Raw genomic sequence first — 18,513 nt, forward strand, 5'->3', positions numbered from 1 at the left:
ATCTATACCGTTCCTTTCACCCTCATCCCCATTCTCCCCTCCTCCCAGCCTATAGTGACAGCTGATTTTACTTTCTGTTTCTGTGGGTTTGCCTGTTCTCAAAAAACAAGGCTTCTCTGTGACACAATAAGTCACCCTACTGTATGGAAGAAGAGAAAAATGGGATGAAGTCAAGGCCCCATGGGCACAGGTGTCTGGGCAGTAGGGAGAAGAGATGAAGGCTCTCCCCTGCTCTAGGCAGCCCGAGTCCTGCCTGTGGGAAGCCAGGGTCCACCTTGAGGTGCAGCAAGAAAGGAGCCAGGAGAAGGAGGAGAAAAGGCCCTTCAGGGAGAAAGCCAGGGTGCTGGCTGAGGGGCCTGGAGGGGGAGAAGGTGAACCTTCAAGGGGGCTGGCTAAGGTCAAGGCTGGGTCTGTCCACCTGCACCCGTCCACCTCTCACCCCCATCCAAGCAGTTAGTTGAAGGTATCGTTGTTTCCTGCCCAGCTCTTTGATTCAGATCCTTTTACCCCGGGCCCCCAACTTCCGCCAAGTGCATCCTGACATTGGAGAGAAGAGCTAGAAAAAATGGGGAGAAGAGAGGAGGGCAGGGCTGGAGGGAGAAGCCAGGAGGTGGAGTGAGGGAGGAGGAGGGAGGGCGGAGCGGCAGGGTGGGGTTCCATCTATAAAGGGTGAAGCCTGCTGGCCTGGCAGGCAGGAAAGCTCAGGTCCACTCCAGCAGGCACCAGCTCCAGGGACCCCATAGGCTTTGGTGAGTCCTCCCCGAAACCAGCAGCAGGTCCCTGCAGCACTTGTCCCCATCCCATGCCACCTCCCTCCCATGCAGGGGGCCCTGGCTTGAGATGGGGGTGCTCCCGGTGCCTGCCGCTGTCCCTCTTGGGTCCTCATCATCCACCCACCTGTTCTCCCCAGCTAATCCTGTAGGTAGGTGCCAGAGGGGGAGGACCAGCTTGCACTATGAATCCGTGGCTCCTGGTCTGCCTGGTGGGCTGCTTCGTGGTTGCCTGGGCTCCCACTGTCCACGCTCAAGGTACTGACTCAGTTCATCCCTACCCCCACCTCTGGAGTCCCCTCTCCCCATCTTTCCTGTGCCTCCCGCTACCAATATGCTTCTCCCCTCCTCCAGAAACCTCCCCTGATCCCATCAGCACTGAATCCATTCTCTGATAGACAGCTCCCCCAGCAGGCATGCAAAAACTCCCAGCATTTGTGCAAGCTCCTTGGGGGTGATGGTCCTCAGCCTCTCCTTCCAGAGCCCCTGGGTGCCTCCCCCACAGTCCATGACCCAAGGCGTCCCTCCAAACTCCAGCCAGTCCAGGAACTATGGGGAGCAGATGGCAGCATGGCTGCTTCCCGCCCAGGACACATTGCAGTGACCTGAGCCTGCAAAGCCCCTAGGGGAGGGGGCGTTGAGATCAGAGCCTGGGAGCCCAATGAAAATGGGTCTCCATTTTGGCCTCCCCCACCCAGGCTACCTGTGTGGTCTGGCGTTTATGACCCCCAGTTTTTTCATCTGCCAAGTGGGGTTCCAAATTCCCACTGCAGAGATGGGACGTGAGGATTCAATTGGATACTCCTGGCCCAGTGCCTGGCAGCTACTATGATAACCATTACTGCTATTAACGAGTTTCTCTCCTCCTCTCCGGAGATTAGGCACTTGAGGATATTGGGGACCAAAGGTCATTCCGGATGCCCCCCCCCCAGTGTTCCCTCAGCTCTGCCACTGTTTTCTCCATCCCCGTGGGCCTGAGGAGGTAGCTGAGCCCCAGCAGGTGGCCAAGCAGAACCCCTGGCCAGGTGGAAGCCCCATGGCCCCACCCACCTGCCCCACCTGCCCCTCATTAGGTCTGAGAGGCCCTAGCCCTGCCCCAGCAGACCTTAGCCTTTGCCCAGGATGGGGCTGGGCCTCCTTCTCATTGTCCTCTAATAAAAGGCCCATTTCAGGAGCCAGGCCCAACCTGGGCCCTTTGATCCTGGGGGCATAGTTGCCCCCAGCCCCGGGAAGCTTCCTGCCTGGCACTGCAACACGGTCCATCTGACTCCACTGTTCCTTGCTTTCTGGGTCAAGGTGGGGATGGAGGGAGCCTTCAAGTCCTCCCAAGCCCCTCCCAGAAGTAAGATGTGGCCCCTGGAGGCAGGGATTGTCAGAGGGATGGACCCCAGAAGATGTTGAAGGCCCAGCACTGTTTCCATATTAGTTCATCCTCTGCTCATCCCACCCTCTCATCCTCCCTGATACTTCTGGCACCAGCACCTCCACCTCAAACCAGGCCCCTTCCCCTTCTCAGGCCATTGCACCCATTCCTTGCCCTCTGCACCGGAGCAGGAGTGGAAATGGCGTTGGTCAATTTATTTCATGGTCTTGGACCCTTCCCAGCTGGGGCCTGCAGGGCCCTCTCCGACTCCTGCCAGCTGTCCCTTTGTCAAGGGCCCGAGATGAGCCCAGCGGCTACCTCACTGTCTGCGCTGTCCCTGGGCCTCCACAGTGCCTAGAAGGGTTGCAGTGTGTGCGCGTGCCCACGTCTGTGGGCATCCCTGCAGAGCGCATGTGCGGCCACACACCTCAGTGGGGGCATCTCTGCGGGCATACCTAGCCGCACATGCACGTAGATGCCATGTCTGTGGACGGCCCGGCAGAGTGCATGCGCGGCCATACATGCTCGTGTTCAGACTTGAGCCTGTGGGCGGCTATGTGGTCGCAGGTGCCTTTGAGGACTGCTGCTTGGCCTACCACCCCCGGGCCAGGCTGTCCGTGCTGCGGCACGCCCAGAGTTACCATCGCCAGGATGTGAGCGGGAGCTGCAACCTACCTGCTGTGATGTGAGTGGGACTGCGGGGGAATCGGCAGGGGAATTGGTGGAGGCCGTCACACAGCTTTCCTCTCCACTTACATCCTCACCTGGGCATCCCCATCCCTGCAGATTCTTCTTACCTCAGAAAAACAAGATGGTGTGTGGGAGGCCAGGGGCCAGGTGGGTTGTGGCTGGGATGAAGATTTTGGATGCCCGGAAAAAGAGCCAGTCAAAGCACCTGGAGAAGCATCACGGCACCCGGAGAAACTTCCCAGGTGGGTGAGACCCCAGGCCAGCATCTAAGAAGTCCATCCTCCCAGCTGCGGCCCCTGAACTTCTCAACCCTCGAAGGAGGGGACGACAACCAAGTCCCTGACAGCTACCTCCACCCCAGGGAGAGGCAGGGGCGGGTGAGTGGGAGGCTGAAGGAATGTGCAGCGTTTTAAGTCAAGACACTTTCAATAGCTAGAGATGGTAAATTCAAGAAAACAGGAAACTCATTGGCTGAAATAACCAGCCAACATGAGGCTTCAGGTTGGGGTGGATCCAGGTGCTCAAACGGTATAGGTGGCACTCTTTTTCTATTTCTCTTGCCTTCTGACAGTCCCTCACTCTGGGGTGAGGAAATCGAGCTCTGGAACCTCAGCACTTCCATTGTCGAGGTTCAGGGTCTCCACCAGAAACAGCAAGTGGAAAACTTCCCTCCTGTCAACTGCTAATCCAGGTCGACTCTTGGTCACGTGACCACCCCTCTCCTCGCGCCTCCCTCCCACCCCAACTCCGCCCCATCACTGCTGCAGAGGAATGAGGGCTCTCTGATCAGCCTCATAGATTCACATGGGCGGGTCCTAGGGGGCTGATCATCACCCTGCCCCTGTCCAGAGGGGCTTCGGCAGGGTAATGAAATGCCAGGTATGTGAACCAAAAGCTGCAGGACCCCCCCCCCCCACCTCACTCCACTCCAGTCCTCCTCACCTGCCAACCCCTCTGATCCCTCCGGCAGGACCGTGAGCCCACACTACTCCAGGATCTGCCCACACGAGATGGGCCGGGCCTCTCTCTGCCACAGTCATCACTCTGCGGCCTTGACTGCCCCAGCCCCTCTGTCCTCCTGGGCAAATCTCAACCCCTGTACCTGAGGCTGTGCCCGGCCTCTCCCTGTCACCCCTGCCACCTCCTGCCCCTCCAGCAGCTGGAACCAGGGAGCCCTGTTACTTCAAGCCCTGCGCCTGCTCCAGGCACCAGTCACGCCTGCCTGGGTAACCATTCTCGGAAAGAACCTGCCTGCAGGGACACACCTACCTGCATCCCTCTGGGTCCCTGCAGAGCTTCAGTTCTCTCCCAGGACGTGCTTCCAAAACTTTTAAATAAACCAAAGATGGGACGCCATGCTTGTCTCCATCACCTTTCATTATGGGGTGTGAACCTCCAGCCTGTGTTAAAACCCACATGATGCCCTCTGACCACAGGATCTATGCTCTTAGGCTGGGAGGGCCAAGCACTGGTTTGAGTGGCTGAGGCTCTGTATGAGTCCCGCCTTGTGCTTCCCAGTGGCGGCCTTGAGCAGATCACCCTTTCTTCCTTTCTCACCACTGGGGTCACCATGCTTGCTCTGCCCAGAGCCCTGGGCTGTAGTGAGACTGGGTGATGGACAGAGAGGTTCTCTGCACGCTCTGATGGGACCCAGAGGCTCCTGACAAGTCAGGTGGGCCAGGACCGGAGTAAGTACAGAGCCTTGTAGCCAGGCACTAGTGACTGCTCTCCAGGGGAAGGCAGAGCCACACACTGGGGCCCTGGAAATCTCACCCAGGCTCGAGCCACCCAACTGTGCGGCCTCCGCTTCCACCATGACAGAGAATGTTCCAGATGAGACCCAAATGTACCATCCCTAGAGGACAATAAGTGGTCGGGGGCCAGGGTGCAGACTCGGCGGAATGTCCTGGTCCCACTACACTCTGTGGGTGCCTGGAGCAGGTTCCACAACTTCTGAAGCCTTGGTTTCCCTTCTGTAAAACGGAGGTGGTAACACTGCCTGCCTCATACAAGTTCATGGGAACTAAATATGCTATCATTTGTTACACATCAAAGCACCCGCACAAGCTTAACCTTAACACGATGAGTCCATTGAGCTTGGCCATCAAATTCAGTAGATCCAGCCCAACCTGGCATGGTTCCCTGACTTTGAACTCGGTTCTTCTACTTGTACCTTGGTGTTGCCTTGGTCAGGTTGCTCAATCTCTCTCAGCCTCAGTTTTCCTATCTGTAAAATGGGGATGAGAGTAACAGTACTTATTCCACAGGGTTATATATGTAACAGGGAAGAACCTTTTGTATCCTATTTCAAGTTAATCACTAAAGGGATGTTGCCTATAAGCTTAAATTATACATAATGGCCCATCTCTGGGAACCCTGCTTCCCAGGTAATGAGCACAAAGCTAAAACACCTTTGATTAGCTTACAGGAGGCATCCAGGCCAGGCCCACCTGTGAACGACTGCAGGAAGGAAGAAATTAACACATCCCCTCCCCTCTGGAGGCTGACCAGAACCAGGAAATTGGTTTAACTTCACACCCTCCCCTTTTAGTATAAAAGAAGCCTTGATTCAACTCAGGCAAGACTTTCCTTTGGGGCACAAGTCCACCATCTTCTCAGTTTGTTGGCTCTCTGAATAAAGTCGCTATTCTTTGCCCCAACATCTCATCTCCCGATTTATCGACCTGTCATGCAGCGAGCAGTGTGTGAGCTTGGACTCGGTAAGAAAGACCGAATGGGTCAGTAATTGTAAAATACTTAGAATGGTGCCTGGTTTGGTATGTCGTCTGGGCTCATGAATCATTATTATCAGTGATGGGAAACCCTCGAGGGAACCCGTGATTAGCACTGCAGCCTGACTTTGTGCCAGAACTCCCAGGTCTGAAGTTGGCACAACCTACCTGCACCCTGGGATGATGCCCCAAGATGCAGGGTTGGTCTTCACCCATCTCACCTACACCCTTCCTCCTCAGAACCCGGGGCAGAAGCTCATGCTTCCCAAAGCTGCTGTCCTCCTGGTCCCCTCCTCGTGAGCCCTGCCTGGCCCTGCCAAGAACAGCCTTTACTGCCAGAACTTGCCAAAGGACGTGCTTAACCCAAAATAACTTTATTGTTGTGTCTGCTTCTGATATGAAGTATCCTCAGAACCTTAGCTCAGCTCCCCGTGGGGATGGTGAGCATGGTTGCACATCAGTGACTGAGCCGAGGCCCCACGTGCTCTTCTGCTGGGAGAGACGAGCCTTAGGCCCACTCCAGCCACCCATTCCCATGGCCTCCCGACCCCCTGCAGTGCAGAAGTTTCAGCCTGAGATTGACCAGATACAGTGAAACCCAGGGCCCTCCTGGACCCTGGCTGTAGAAGTGGAGGGGGCAGACAGCTGCGGCTGCCAGCTGTCTCCAGGAAACAGTGTTGGGGTCCCTCGGGAGGAGGCCGGGCTTGCTTGAGGTCAGAGGATAGCACTTCACTCTTCCTGAGTTTTGGGGTTCCACCTGTTCGGCCATTGCTGCAGGGGATCGAACCCTCCCGCCTTCCAAATCTCCCACCTCTGGAGAGGAGGACCACAGGGGGACCCTGGGGCCCATTGAGTCCAGGGCTTGTCACTAGGGTCTCCCGGTGGGGGGGGTGGGTCATAGCAAACAGAGTGACATCAGTTTCCCCAAAACCCCGTGGAAGGAGGCAGGAGTGGGGCAGTGCCCAGGTGGTGAGTCTGAAAATCAGGCTGCAGGGGGTGCCTGGGGCCAGGTGGGAGGTGTGGGAACCCCCGGATTACAGTAGCTGCAACTGCACCTTCAGCCGCAGGGCTCGGCCCCCTGGCCGCCCCTCTGGCTGGGTGCCCCAGGGCTCGGCCACACTCACAACCTCCAACTGGTAGGTGCCAGGCCCTGGCTTCCGGCGTCCCAGCTGCAGGGAGCTGAGACCATGAAGGTGATGCATGCGGAAGAAACCTCGTTGGTTGCCGCGGGCAATGACGTAGCGGATGCGGCCCCCCAGACTCTCCAGTGCTGGCCTCAGCTCTAGGATGTGCTGGGCCTGGCCCAGACAGGAGAGGTTCAGTCCCAAGGTCAGTGGAGCCTCCGTGTCAAGGCTGGCCAGGCTCGCCTGGGGAGAAAGACCAGGTGGATGATGGAAGGGGCTTAGAGAAATCAGAATGCCGGGGTATGGGGGGAGGCAGGGGGCCAAGAGGAGACTTTCAGCCAGTCTCTAAAGTGGAGTAAAAAAGGGACCACTCAATGCCCTTGACTCCTGTCTAGCCCTCCACCCACAAGGCCAATGGTCAGCTTGGGCTGTAGACAGAGGGTGAAGGTGAAGACTGGTTCCCAAGTGGAAAGCAAAGAGGGGGAGCCAGGCTGACTTCAGGCCCCTTGTTTTGACTGAGGGACCCTACTTGGATCCCTGCCAGTCTGGATGGAAGAAATAGAGGATTCCCCGTCAGATACCCAGACCAAAGAATTGATGCTTTCCAACTGTGGTGCTGGAAAAGACTCTTGAGAGTCCCTTGGACTGCAAGGAGATCAAACCAGTCAATCCTAAGGGAAATCAACCCATGAATACTCATTGGAAGAAGTGATGCTGAAGCTGAAGCTCCAATACTTTGGCCACCTGATGTGAAGAGCCGACTCATTGGGAAAGACTCTGATGCTGGGAAATACTGAGGGCAAAAGAAGAAGAGTACAACAGAGGATGATAGTTGGATGGCATCACTGACTCAATGGACATGAGTTTGAGCAAACTCCGGGAGATAGTGAAGGACAGGGAAGCCCGGCATGGTGCAGTTCATGGGGTTACAGAGAGTCAGATACGATTTGACAACTGAACAGCAACCCAGACCAGGAGGCAGTCAGACGGCATCAGGCCCCAAAACGCTCAGGTCACTCAAAGGTGGTCTGGGGTGGCTAGAGTTACGACCATGGGCATTGCAGCAAGAGCCAGCCCCAGACACACAGTGACAGAAGCACAGAGGAGCCAGACAGAGGAGCTGCCCAGTATCGCTCCAGTTCCGGAGGCCCGCCGCACTTCCTGCATCTGGGCTCTCTGAGAGCCCTGCTGTGTGCAGATGACAAACCCCTCTTTATCTGAGCTCTTCTGAATGCTTCCTGGCCCTGGCAGCCAGACAGGACCCCTGAATAAGCCAGCAAACCTCAATGGCAGGCTGACCCTGGCTGGGTGATGCATCCAATCCCACAGGAGGTTATCTGTGTTTTCGTCTCCTTTGCTCTGGGCAGAGCTGTTTGTTCTGCCTAATTTACATGCTGATGGGGGTGTTTTGCTGTTTCCTGAAAGTGAAAGCTATTTCTGTCCGTGCCCCCCCCTCCCCTGCCTTTCAGTTCCAGAGATTTAGCCCTTCACCAGTAATGCCCCTAGACACGCACTCTTAGTGACACCTGCTGGCAGTCCATGGGTATTGCAAGCAAAACCACAAGACCCAGCCTGCTTCTGCCTAGATCTGCTTGGGTCCATGCTAGGAGCCCTGACAACCACTCCAGTCACTCTTACTGAGTTTCAAGGACTGGTGAAACAGTGGCAAACCTGAGACACTGGGCCTTATCCCTGTGAAGCTTACAAAAATAATGGCAACAAAGGCAATATACCCACATGGTTTTTCCCAGAAAGGGGAAAACAACAACTAGAAGGAAGAGAAAAGCAAAAGAAGTGCTTAGAGCAGCACATGTATCCAGCAAGTGCTCAACAAATGCTTAGCTTTCAGATGCCTTAGAGGGGATGGTGGCAAGGCTGGCCAGAAGTGGCCTCAGGGACTGTTCAGCTGAAGGACAAGTAAGCTGAATCTGTGACAAAAACACCCTCCCCACACAAGCTGGTGGGGCCAGGGCCATGGCTGGAGTGGCCCCAGGGGACAAAGGGGCTAAACTGCAGAACTGCTCTGCTGTTCTTGAGAGTGTAGTGGGGAGGGGGGAGAGACCCTTGCAATTTCCAGAGACAAGGAGGGTTCAGGAGGCCTGGGCATAGTTCCAGGAGCATCATGGGTACTGGAAAGAGGTGCAGAGGCAGAGGGTCTGAAGGAGGGGGAGGGAAGAAGGGGTTAAGCTGGCTGTTTTGAGGGTTACTGGTGCTTAAACCCAGAGGGACTCTGAGAGAGGGCTGTCCCAGCCAGGTGGCAGGTGACAAGTCCCAGGGCATAGGCAGGTGTGGGGGCTCAAGGCATCTCTCCTGCCTCCAAGTGCCATGGAAAGGATCCCCAGGAGGCATCACACCCAAGGTCTGTGTGAGAGGGGTCTGACTTGTCACTGGGAGCAAGTTGGGGTGTTTGGGGGGCCTGTGTCCCCCAGAGAGCTCCCAAGGGGAATACTCGGGCTGAGAAAGTACAGGAAGACATAGGCAGGCACCATGACATGGGGGATAGCTGTGACCTGGAGAGTGTGCTCCTCATCTCTGCCCATCCCCTGGCTGCTCCCCACGCCCAGTGCACCCCCTCTGGCACCTGGTGGTCCCTACGGGCACTGCGCCGTGGCCGGTCACGAGAGGGCTGGCCGTTGATCTTGCATTCGTAGCAAGCTTCGGGCGAGAGCGGCTCCCCCTCATCTGGGGCATCCTGGGGTCCCGGGCTGAAGCCCAGGCCAGAGACACAGTGCCTAGGCCAGGACAGGGGGCAGGTGAGTCAGGCTGGTGGGACCTCCCCAGCCACCCCACCGGCCTACACTCCACTTGGAGCCACACTGCCCATGGGGACGAAGGTGAGTGTGCCAGTGAGGCTTTGCGTGCACCTACATGTGTGTGTGCAGACCTTGACTTACGTGGGTGTGGGTGTGAACCTGCATGCACCCTGTCAACATGGGCTTGCACACATGTGCACACGAGGATACAGGCATGCACAAGGGTACCCAGGCATGTTGGCATAGGTGTGAGCCCCGTGCACACTCGGGTATATTAGCAATGAGCAGATGAAGGTGTACAGGTCAATGACACACTACAGTGGGTGTGAGCTTGTGTGTGCACATCCACAGGTGTTGTTGGGCCTCCGCACCGCTTCTCAGCGTACAGGTATATACATGCCTGCATGTGGGCCCGCGAGTGTGTGTGCACTCCCGGGGCATGGGGGGCTCTGGGTTCACTCCACTCAAGCCCCTCACCCTTGCCCAGCCCGGAAGTAGCCTCGAGGGCAGCCGCACAGGAAGCCACCGGGGGTGTTGGCACAGCTGTAGCTGCAGGGGCCTCTCCGAGCCGCACACTCGTCCACGTCCTGGCAGCCCCTGAGGGCCTGGTCAAAGTCAAAGCCCGAGGGGCAGACGCAGCGGAAGCCGCCCAGCGTGTTGTGGCAGGAGGCACTGCCGCAGGCCGAGGGTGACAGGACACACTCGTTCTCATCTGTGGATGGGGAGGGGGAGAGAGGGTGGGAGGTGCGGGGCAGGGAGGCCACCTTCGGATCTCCTGAGCCCTCCGCCTGCATTGCTCCCGTCCCCGTGAAGCAGCTCCAGCTCCTTCTTCAAGGCCAAGACCAATGTCAAAACCTCCATCAGGGGCTTCCCTGGTGGGTCAGTGGTAAAGAATTTGCCTGCCAACGCAGGGGATACAGGTTCGATCCCTGATCCAGGAAGATCCCATATATGGCTGACCAACTAAGCCCGTGTGCCACAACTACTGAGCCCATGCGCTGCAGCTACTGAAGCCTGCAGGCCTTAGAGCCCACGCTCTGCAACAAGAGAAGCCACTGAAACGAGAACCCACTCACTGCAACTAGAGAAAAGCCTGCACAGCAATGAAGACCCATCACAGCCATAAATAAATAAATAAAGCTATTAAGAAAACAAACCTCCATCAAACTCCCTGTGAGTCCTTGGACTAGGTCTGTCGGCCCCTATACTTCACCTCCCCACCCCGGATCCCGTGATTCTCCTTTGAAGCATTTCTCCACACTTCCCAGGAATCCTAGGGACTTCCTGGTGGACCGGTGGTTAAGACTCTATGCTTCCACTACAGAGGCATGGGTGTGATCCCTGGTTGGGGAACTAAGATCCCACATGCTGTGCAGTGTGGCCGGGAAAAGAAAAGAAAAAACCTCGAAAACAAAAAACTTCCCAGGAATTCCTAAATGGTGGGATGTTCTTGGAACAAAATTTCTCCCATTGGCACTACTGTAGTTTGAGACCATTTCATTCTGTTTTGGGGTGCTGTCCACCCACTAAAAGCCAGGAGCACCCAGCGCCCAGTTGTGACCATCAAAAGTATCTCCAAGACACTTCAAAATGGCACCTGGTTGAGAACCACTAGCATGATTGATCCCTGTCTCCCCCTCGAGACTGGACAACCAGTGGGCAGCAATGGAGTCTGATCTCAGCTCACTTCTGCATCCACCGGGCCTGAATGAGGCAGGTCCTAGGCAAACCATTGCCAAAGGAATGAATAAGTAAGTACGCAGAGCAGGAGACAGGCTGGGAAACAGGGGCTGGCCAATGAGGCGATGACCTGTGGGCTCCCAGGGGACAACAAACACATGAGACAGGGCAAAAGATGGAGAACTTGGCCGAGGACCCACCAGGAGGGGCAGGAGGAGGGGCCAGAGAGAAGGCAGCGCTGGAGGCAGTGGCAGAGAGAAAGCCAAGTCACAGTGGATGGAGAGTCCGGGAGGGGCAGACAGTGATACCCAGAGCAGAGGAGGCGGAAGGCAAAGGCCAAGGAAAGGTGATGGAGAGGTCACAGGAGAGTGGTTCCCACGTGGGTAGAATGCGAAGACTAGACTGCAGGGGAGAAAGAAGAGGAGAGCTGAGGATGAGACTGTCATCAGGAGCAGCAAAGAACACTATGCAGCGAGGAAGGCTGGAGGGAAGGCAGAAGACTAGTCCCTCAAACTCAGGGCATCTGCAACAGATATGACAAAAGATGTAGCATACACATACTTATTCCCATTGCCACATTCATGGCAAACATCACTAATCAATCCCAGCACACTTTCTCAGTGATCCTAGGCACATCTCAGACTCTCCGCTCAATCTAGACTACCACTCCCTGAGAAATGACTACCACTCTGCCACACTGGCTCTATAGACCCCTGACTCCCTAGCCTCCCCAGCAGCAGGGAACTCAACTAACTTCTAGACCAGCCCATTGGACCTTTAGGTAGTCTTGCTTATCACAGCATCCTGCCCTTGGAGTGGTTCCCAGTCACCAAGTTTGGACAGATTCTGATTGGGGGTCAGCTTCCTCCCAGGCCCCCCCACTCACCTACACACTGGCTCCACTGGGAGTGTGGGGTGAAGCCCTGGGGGCAGCTGCAGCGATAGCCCCCCAGCTCGTTCTGACAGCCATGCTTGCAGCGATGAGGCCCACTGCATTCATCCACGTCTATGAGATGGAGAAAGAGGACAAGAGGCTGGTCAGGCGGCTCCCAGGGCCACCCCCGAGGTCTAGACCTCACTTCCAAGCCCAGCTCTACCTTTGCAGCCATGACCGGAGCTGTCCAGGGTGAAGCCTTGATAGCACTCACAGCTGAAGCTGCCTGGGGCATTGTGGCAGCGCCCCCGGGTACCACATGGGCCAGGCTGGGCCAAGCACTCGTCATTGTCTGCAGAGGACAGGCAGGGCCACCTGGTGGTAGGGGCACCATGATGCCAGGCCTACCACCTGATCAGCTATTCCAGACACACCTTAACCTCTCCGAGGCCTCAGTTTCCCCCACTGTGAAAGGAGGTCCAGAACACTGCCCACTTCACAGAAACGTCACAAACATTTGAGATCACACAGAAATAGGACTTCGTTTGACTCTCTACCACCTAAACGTTGTGTGACTTACGGCAACTGGCTTACCCTCTCTGTGCCTCAGTTTCACCAGCTGTAGTGTAGAGATGATAGTATCTACCTCATTGTGTTTATGAGAATTAAGTTAACCTAATCACATGAAGCACTGGGACAGTGCTCAACATAAAATTAACAAAGACCCTTTTCCTTCTCTGGGAAAATGACCTGGGGTAACCACTGCACCCTGTTCTCACGGAAACCTGACAATTGTGGGATATCAGCCAGAGTCATGGACTGACTGTGTGTGGGTTCCCATCTGCCTCCGCCACTACCACCAAATCCCCATGTTGAAACCCTAACCCCAAAGTGATGGTATTAGAAGGCAAGACCTTCGTGTGGTGATTAGGGTTAGATAAGGTCATGAGGGTGGGGATCGGTGCCCTCATGATGGGATTGGTGCCCTTGTAAGAGACATCAGAGAGATTACTTCTGTTCTTTCTCCTCCATGCGAGGAAGGCAGCTATTTGCAAGCCAGGAAGAGAGCCTCACCACAACCTGACCTTAATCTCAGATTTCCAGCTTCCAGAGCCAGCAATGAATGTCTGTTTTTAAAGCTACCCAGTCTATGATACTTTGTCATGGCAGCCTGAGCCAAGACAACCTGGTTACCAGGCAACACTGCCATGGTGGTCATGACCCACAATGGTAAAGTGCACTGGGACTAGGATCATGCAGAATGAGCCACACATTTCTTAGGGGAATCCTAATCTGGGCTTCCTTGAGTTTGGAGATTCTTTTATTATTCAAAAAAAAATTTTAATTAAAAAAAAATTTATTTTGGCCACACTACACAGCATGTGGAATCTTAAGTTCCTCAATCAAGGACTGAACCCACACCTCATGTGGTGGAAGCACAGAGTCTGAAGCACTGGACTGCCAGGAAAGTCCTTACTTTTTAATTTTTATCTTATTCAAATGAAGTTAATTTACAATGCTGTGTTGGCTTCTTGTATACAGCAAAGTAATTCAGTTATATATATATATATATATATATTTTTTTTTTTTTTCACATTCTTTTCCATTGTGGCTTATTATAGGATATTGAATACCCTATGCTATACAGTCGGAGAAGGCAATGGCAACCCACTCCAGTACTCTTGCCTGGAAAATCCCATGGGCAGAGGAGCCTGGTGGGCTGCAATGGGGTCCGTGAAGAGTCGGACACGACTGAGCGACTTCCCTTTCATTTTTCACTTTCATGCATTAGAGAAGGAAATGGCAGCCCACTCCAGTGTTCTTGCCTGGAGAATCCCAGGGACGGGGGAGCCTGGTGGGCTGCCGTCTATGGGGTCGCACAGAGTCGGACACGACTGAAGCGACTTAGCAGCAGCAGCAGCAGCAGCATGCTATACAGTAGGACCTTGATGTCTATCTACTCTCTGTACTAAATTTGCATTTGCTAATCCCAAACTCCCCATCAATCTCTCCTCCACCTCATCCTCCTTGGGAACCATGAATCTGTTCTCTATGTTTGAGAGCCTGTTTCTATTTTGTAGATAGGTTCACTTGTGCCATATTTTAGATTCTGCATGTTAAGTGATGTGATATGGTATATGTCTTTCTCTGTCTGACTTCACTTAGCATGACAATCTCTAGGTCCATTCATGTTGCTGCAAATGGCATTATTTCATTCTTTTTTATGGCTGAGTAGTATTCCACTATATATATATATGTGTGTGTGTGTGTGTGTGTGTAGCACACATCTTCTTCATCGAGTATGAAGATTCTCGACACCAGGAACATCCCTGTGGGAACCTAAAAGCTCTCCTGGGTACAGGAGGAATTGGGTCTTCTAAGCCTTCGTGTGCACATGCGTACAGCTGCCCACACACAGATGCCACATTAAGTGTGCTCACCTCAGGAAGGAGCGCAAGTGACTGAACAACAACAACGGAAAAAGGGGAATGCCTGTCATTTCGTGGCTGGAAATGCTCACTCCTTTACCAGATATGCACATGGTTCGTCTTCAAACCTTTGCTCAAATTTCCTCTTTCAGTGAGGCTTGTCATTAATTCTGTTTTAAAATTGCAGGCCTCCTAGTGATTCCTCTTATGGGTGTGTTTATCCAAAGACAATGAAAACACTAACTCGAAAAGATATCCAAAGCCCCATGATCACTGCAGCATTATTCAGAATAGCCAAGACCTGAAACAACCTAAGTGTCCAAAGACAGATGAAAAAAGAAAAATGTGTTACATACGTACAATGGGCTATTATTCAGCTATAAAAAAGGAGAGCCTGCTGTTTATGACAACATGGTTGGTTGACCTTGTGAGTATTTTGCTAAGATGAAATCAGTTGGACAGAAAAAGACAATGCCATATGATCCCACTTATATATGGAATCTAAAAACAAAATAAGAAAGCCAAGCTCAGAGATAGAGAACAAATTCGTGGTTGTTAGAGAAGGGTTTTGGGGGGGGTGAGTGAAAGGCGTTAAGGGGGTCATAGGTACAAATTTCCAGTTAAAAATAAATAAGTCATGGGATGTAGTGTACAGCATGGTGACTGTGGTTAGTAACACTACAATGAATGAAATAATGCTGTTTGCAGCAACACGGTTGGACCTAGAGATTGTCATACTAAGTGAAGTAAGTCAGACTGAGAAACACAAGTATCATATGATGTCACTTATATATGAAATCTAAAAAGATGATGTATATGAATTTATTTATAAAACAGAAACAGACTCACAGACACAGTAAAAAAAATTTATGGTTACCAAAGAGGAAAAGGCGAGGGGGAGGGATGAATTAGTAGGAGTTTGGGATTAATATACACACACTACTATATATAAAATAGATAACCAACAAGGACCTACTAAATATTCACCAGGAACTCTACTAGTATTCTGTAATAACCTACATGGGAAAAGAATATGAAAAAGAATAGATATGTGTATACGGACACATGTGCTGCACATGTGCTGGCTCAGTGGTAAGGAATCCACCTGCCAATGCAGGAGATGCAGATTCAACCCCTGGGTTGGGACAGAAACAGCAGAAGGAAATGGCAACCCACCCTAGTACTCTTGCCTGGGAAATTCCATGGACAGAGGAGCTTGGTGGGCTATAATCCATGGGGTCACAAAAGAGTTGGACACAACTTAGCGACTTAACCCCCCTATGTATAACTGAATCATGTCCTGTACCCTCGGGGTCTAGAACAAGATGAAGCAAACTGCTTCTGTATAGGACCAGGTAGGAAATATCATTTACCCTGTTGCAACTACTAGGCTTTGCTGTTGTAGCAAAAGCAGCCACAGACCATATGTAAATGAATGGGCATGGCTTTTGTGCCAATAAAACTTTATTGACAAAAGCAAGCAGGGGGCTGGGCTTGAGCTGGTGGCTGGAGTCTGCTGATTTCTGGTCTAGAGCACTGCCTAGTACACAGGTGTTCAGTATCTGTTAGCTGAGATCATGGGAGCCCTGTGACTGGGCTCGGCCCTTGGGGGAGATCTGGTTCTCCCAGGTCACAAGACACTAAAAAGTGACGGGTGTGGACGATATAAGCCCCTTGGCTTTTAGGAGCACCCTGGAGAAGCCCTAAGGGATAGACTCAGCAGGTCAGAGGTGAGGGTAGGTGTCCTGGACCAAGGTCAGAGAGACTCCTGAGGGTGGCCTCCTAGGTCCCTCGGGCGAGGAAGACTGAGGTCCAAGACACCACCAGGATGTAAACAGCGACAGAACAAGGACTTTGATCACCCCTGTGTCCCTGACATCTGGCCCACCCTGTGCCTTTGCTTCTTATCTAGTGAAGGCTGGGGTCATGCTGCCAAGGAGGGCTGAGGGGACTCACCAAAGCAGGCCTGGTGGCGCTGGGTGAAGCCGGGGGGACAGCGGCAGGTGAAGCCACCGATGGTGTTGACGCAGAAAAACTGGCAGTTGTGCTGTCTGGAGGAGCACTCATCCAGGTCTGTGACACAGAGGGTCCCGGTGGGCTCAGGGCAGGGCCTGCCAGGGCTGGGGGCTTCCCAGGGGAGACGCCCTGGAGACGGAAGCTGACCCCATGCAGCGGGAGGGGGAGCCCCTGGGGAGGACAGGGACAGAGCCCCACGGGGCGGGGGTGTGGGAAGAGGGATGTCACCTCGGCAGACCCTGCCGTTCTCCTCCAGCAGGTAGCCACGGGGGCAGGCGCACAGGAAGCTGCCCTCGGTGTTCTTGCAGAGGAAGGGACATGGCGTGGGGGCCTGGCTGCACTCATCCACGTCTAGAGGGGACACAGCGCTCAGGAGGGTCAGACAGACATTCCTGGGGGCTCAGGGGCAGGGGTCTCCACCCAGGCCCAGCTGAGGCCTCTTTCCCAGACCCTAGACAACCAGAATCTGTGGGCTTACCCAACTGGCTTTTTTTTTTTTTCTGCAAAAAGCCAGAGAGTAAATATATTTGGCTTTGTGGTCTTAATTCCAACTACTCAACTCTGCCTTTGTAGCAGGAAAAACAGCCACAGAGGGTGAGGAGACAAACAGGCACCGCTGTGTGACAATAAAACTTTATTAACAAAACAAGCCGAGGGCCGGATTCAGCCTTTGGGCAGGAGATTGCTGACCCTGATTTAGATGAACCCCTGCTACACAATGTAATTGAAAATCTTAGGATGCACCAAATAACAGGAGGAAAGCAGCCCAAACAGGGTGGGGTGGAGGAAAGAAAGCCGCTTTGCTTTCTGGACTTGGTTTTCTCATGGAAGTGTGAGCCAGGTGCCGTAAGGAGAGGCTCAGGGGAGGGGCGGGGGGCTCACCTAGGCAGGCTGTGGCAGTGGTGTCAGGCGCGTACCCGGCCTGGCAGTGGCAACGGAAGGAGCCAAGGCTGTTGATGCACTCACCGTGAGGGCACAGGTGAGGGAGCACACGGCACTCATCCACATCTGGGGACAAGCAGGGCTTGGCTGGGGCTACCCACCTCGTTCACCGGGACACACCACCTCCCTCGGGTCCACCAGCACTCTCCTGGGAGGTAAGGCCAACCCATGCTTCCCCTCCCTGCACCCCAGAGCTGGGGAGCCAGCCCCTGTGATCCCCACACTCAGGCTTATGAAGCTCCTCCTACTGGACGCTGAGAACCCTCAGGGTGGGGGACACACAGCCTCACCAGCAACACCTCATCAGGACACCCCAGACACATACATGGAAGCTGAGACGGACATGCCAGTCACCTGCTCAGACGCTTCTACAGAATCACAAGGACACACACTCATGGGTTCCTCCAGGTCAGACACGCACACTCGCTCACACACATGCCCATCCTCACAGATGCTTACCCGAATCCTGAACCAGCTCACTCCTTCTCATCCACTTTCTGGTGTGAACTCCCCACCCAGCCCCCACCCTCACCAGCACACACACACACACGCTAACAAGCTCGCACACACAACACACCAGCTCACATGTTCATCCCGCTTGCACTCATAGGAGATGCACACCAGCTCACACGCTCTCACACTCTAAGAACAAACCCAGAACAAACGACACACACACATACATACACACACAGTTTGGTTCACACACTTGCTCACCCATCCACCCAAGTTCACGCACACACACCCCCAGAGCGACGAATGAGCTGTGGTTCACACTGGTCCACCCACCCGCCGGCACAGAGATCCATGCACACTGGTTCACACACACTAACACGGCCGCAGCACAGGCACACGATAGTGAACACTACCCACCTCGGCCGTCGGCAGTGTAGCCTGAGCCGTGGGGGCACAACTTCCGGTGGGCGGACGTGCCGGGCAGCGGACAGTGCTCGCAGCCGAGGCCCCAGCCGCGGCCGCCCGCGCAGCAGCACTCGGCCCTGGTGACGGCCTCGCCCCTGCTGGACTGAGTCTGGCACGTGGCCTGCGGCACCTCAGAGAAGCAGGGCCCTTGCCGGATGTCTGGGGAGAACAGGTGGAGATGATGGGCGGGAGGAACAAGCCACCCATCCAGGTTCCCCTTCC

General features: G+C 54.3%; 2 protein-coding genes across 3 annotated transcripts in view; one reads left to right on the forward strand and one right to left on the reverse strand.

Moving 5' to 3' along the window:
• The first annotated feature begins 662 nt into the window (after positions 1-662).
• Positions 663-5,469, forward strand: CCL25 (C-C motif chemokine ligand 25). Of its 2 annotated transcripts, XM_061150489.1 has the most exons (6): positions 663-749; positions 911-1,028; positions 2,701-2,818; positions 2,920-3,065; positions 3,395-3,514; positions 3,794-4,179. In XM_061150489.1, exons 2-6 carry the CDS (start codon positions 956-958, stop codon positions 3,799-3,801), a joined length of 465 nt encoding a protein of 154 aa, XP_061006472.1. In that variant the 5' UTR covers positions 663-749; positions 911-955; the 3' UTR covers positions 3,802-4,179. The 2 variants fall into 2 exon arrangements, with proteins under 2 accessions (XP_061006472.1, XP_061006473.1); XM_061150490.1 differs by lacking the exons at positions 3,395-3,514; positions 3,794-4,179 and adding an exon at positions 5,252-5,469.
• A 991-nt stretch (positions 5,470-6,460) lies between these two features.
• The window catches only part of FBN3 (fibrillin 3), a 72,102-nt gene continuing 60,049 nt past the window's right edge, over positions 6,461-18,513 (reverse strand). The window contains exons 61-69 of the mRNA XM_061152163.1: positions 18,244-18,450; positions 17,314-17,439; positions 16,660-16,782; positions 16,372-16,488; positions 12,210-12,338; positions 11,999-12,118; positions 9,910-10,144; positions 9,261-9,411; positions 6,461-6,922 (exon numbers count right to left, since the gene is read on the reverse strand). Coding sequence (XP_061008146.1) covers positions 6,590-6,922; positions 9,261-9,411; positions 9,910-10,144; positions 11,999-12,118; positions 12,210-12,338; positions 16,372-16,488; positions 16,660-16,782; positions 17,314-17,439; positions 18,244-18,450 — 1,541 coding nt within the window. The 3' untranslated portion in view covers positions 6,461-6,589. The remainder of the gene's footprint in view (positions 6,923-9,260; positions 9,412-9,909; positions 10,145-11,998; positions 12,119-12,209; positions 12,339-16,371; positions 16,489-16,659; positions 16,783-17,313; positions 17,440-18,243; positions 18,451-18,513) is intronic.

The sequence above is a fragment of the Dama dama genome, chromosome 9, assembly GCF_033118175.1.
Source record: "Dama dama isolate Ldn47 chromosome 9, ASM3311817v1, whole genome shotgun sequence".
Classification (NCBI taxonomy): domain Eukaryota; kingdom Metazoa; phylum Chordata; class Mammalia; order Artiodactyla; family Cervidae; genus Dama; species Dama dama.

Coding starts and splice junctions, on each gene's coding strand:
- CCL25 (XM_061150489.1), top strand. CDS start 956: ATGAATCCGTGGCTCCTGGTCTGCCTGGTGGGCTGCTTCGTGGTTGCC. Junction 1,029..2,700: donor TCCCACTGTCCACGCTCAAG/GTACTGACTCAG, acceptor ATGTGGTCGCAG/GTGCCTTTGAGGACTGCTGC. Junction 3,066..3,394: donor CACCCGGAGAAACTTCCCAG/GTGGGTGAGACC, acceptor GCCTTCTGACAG/TCCCTCACTCTGGGGTGAGG.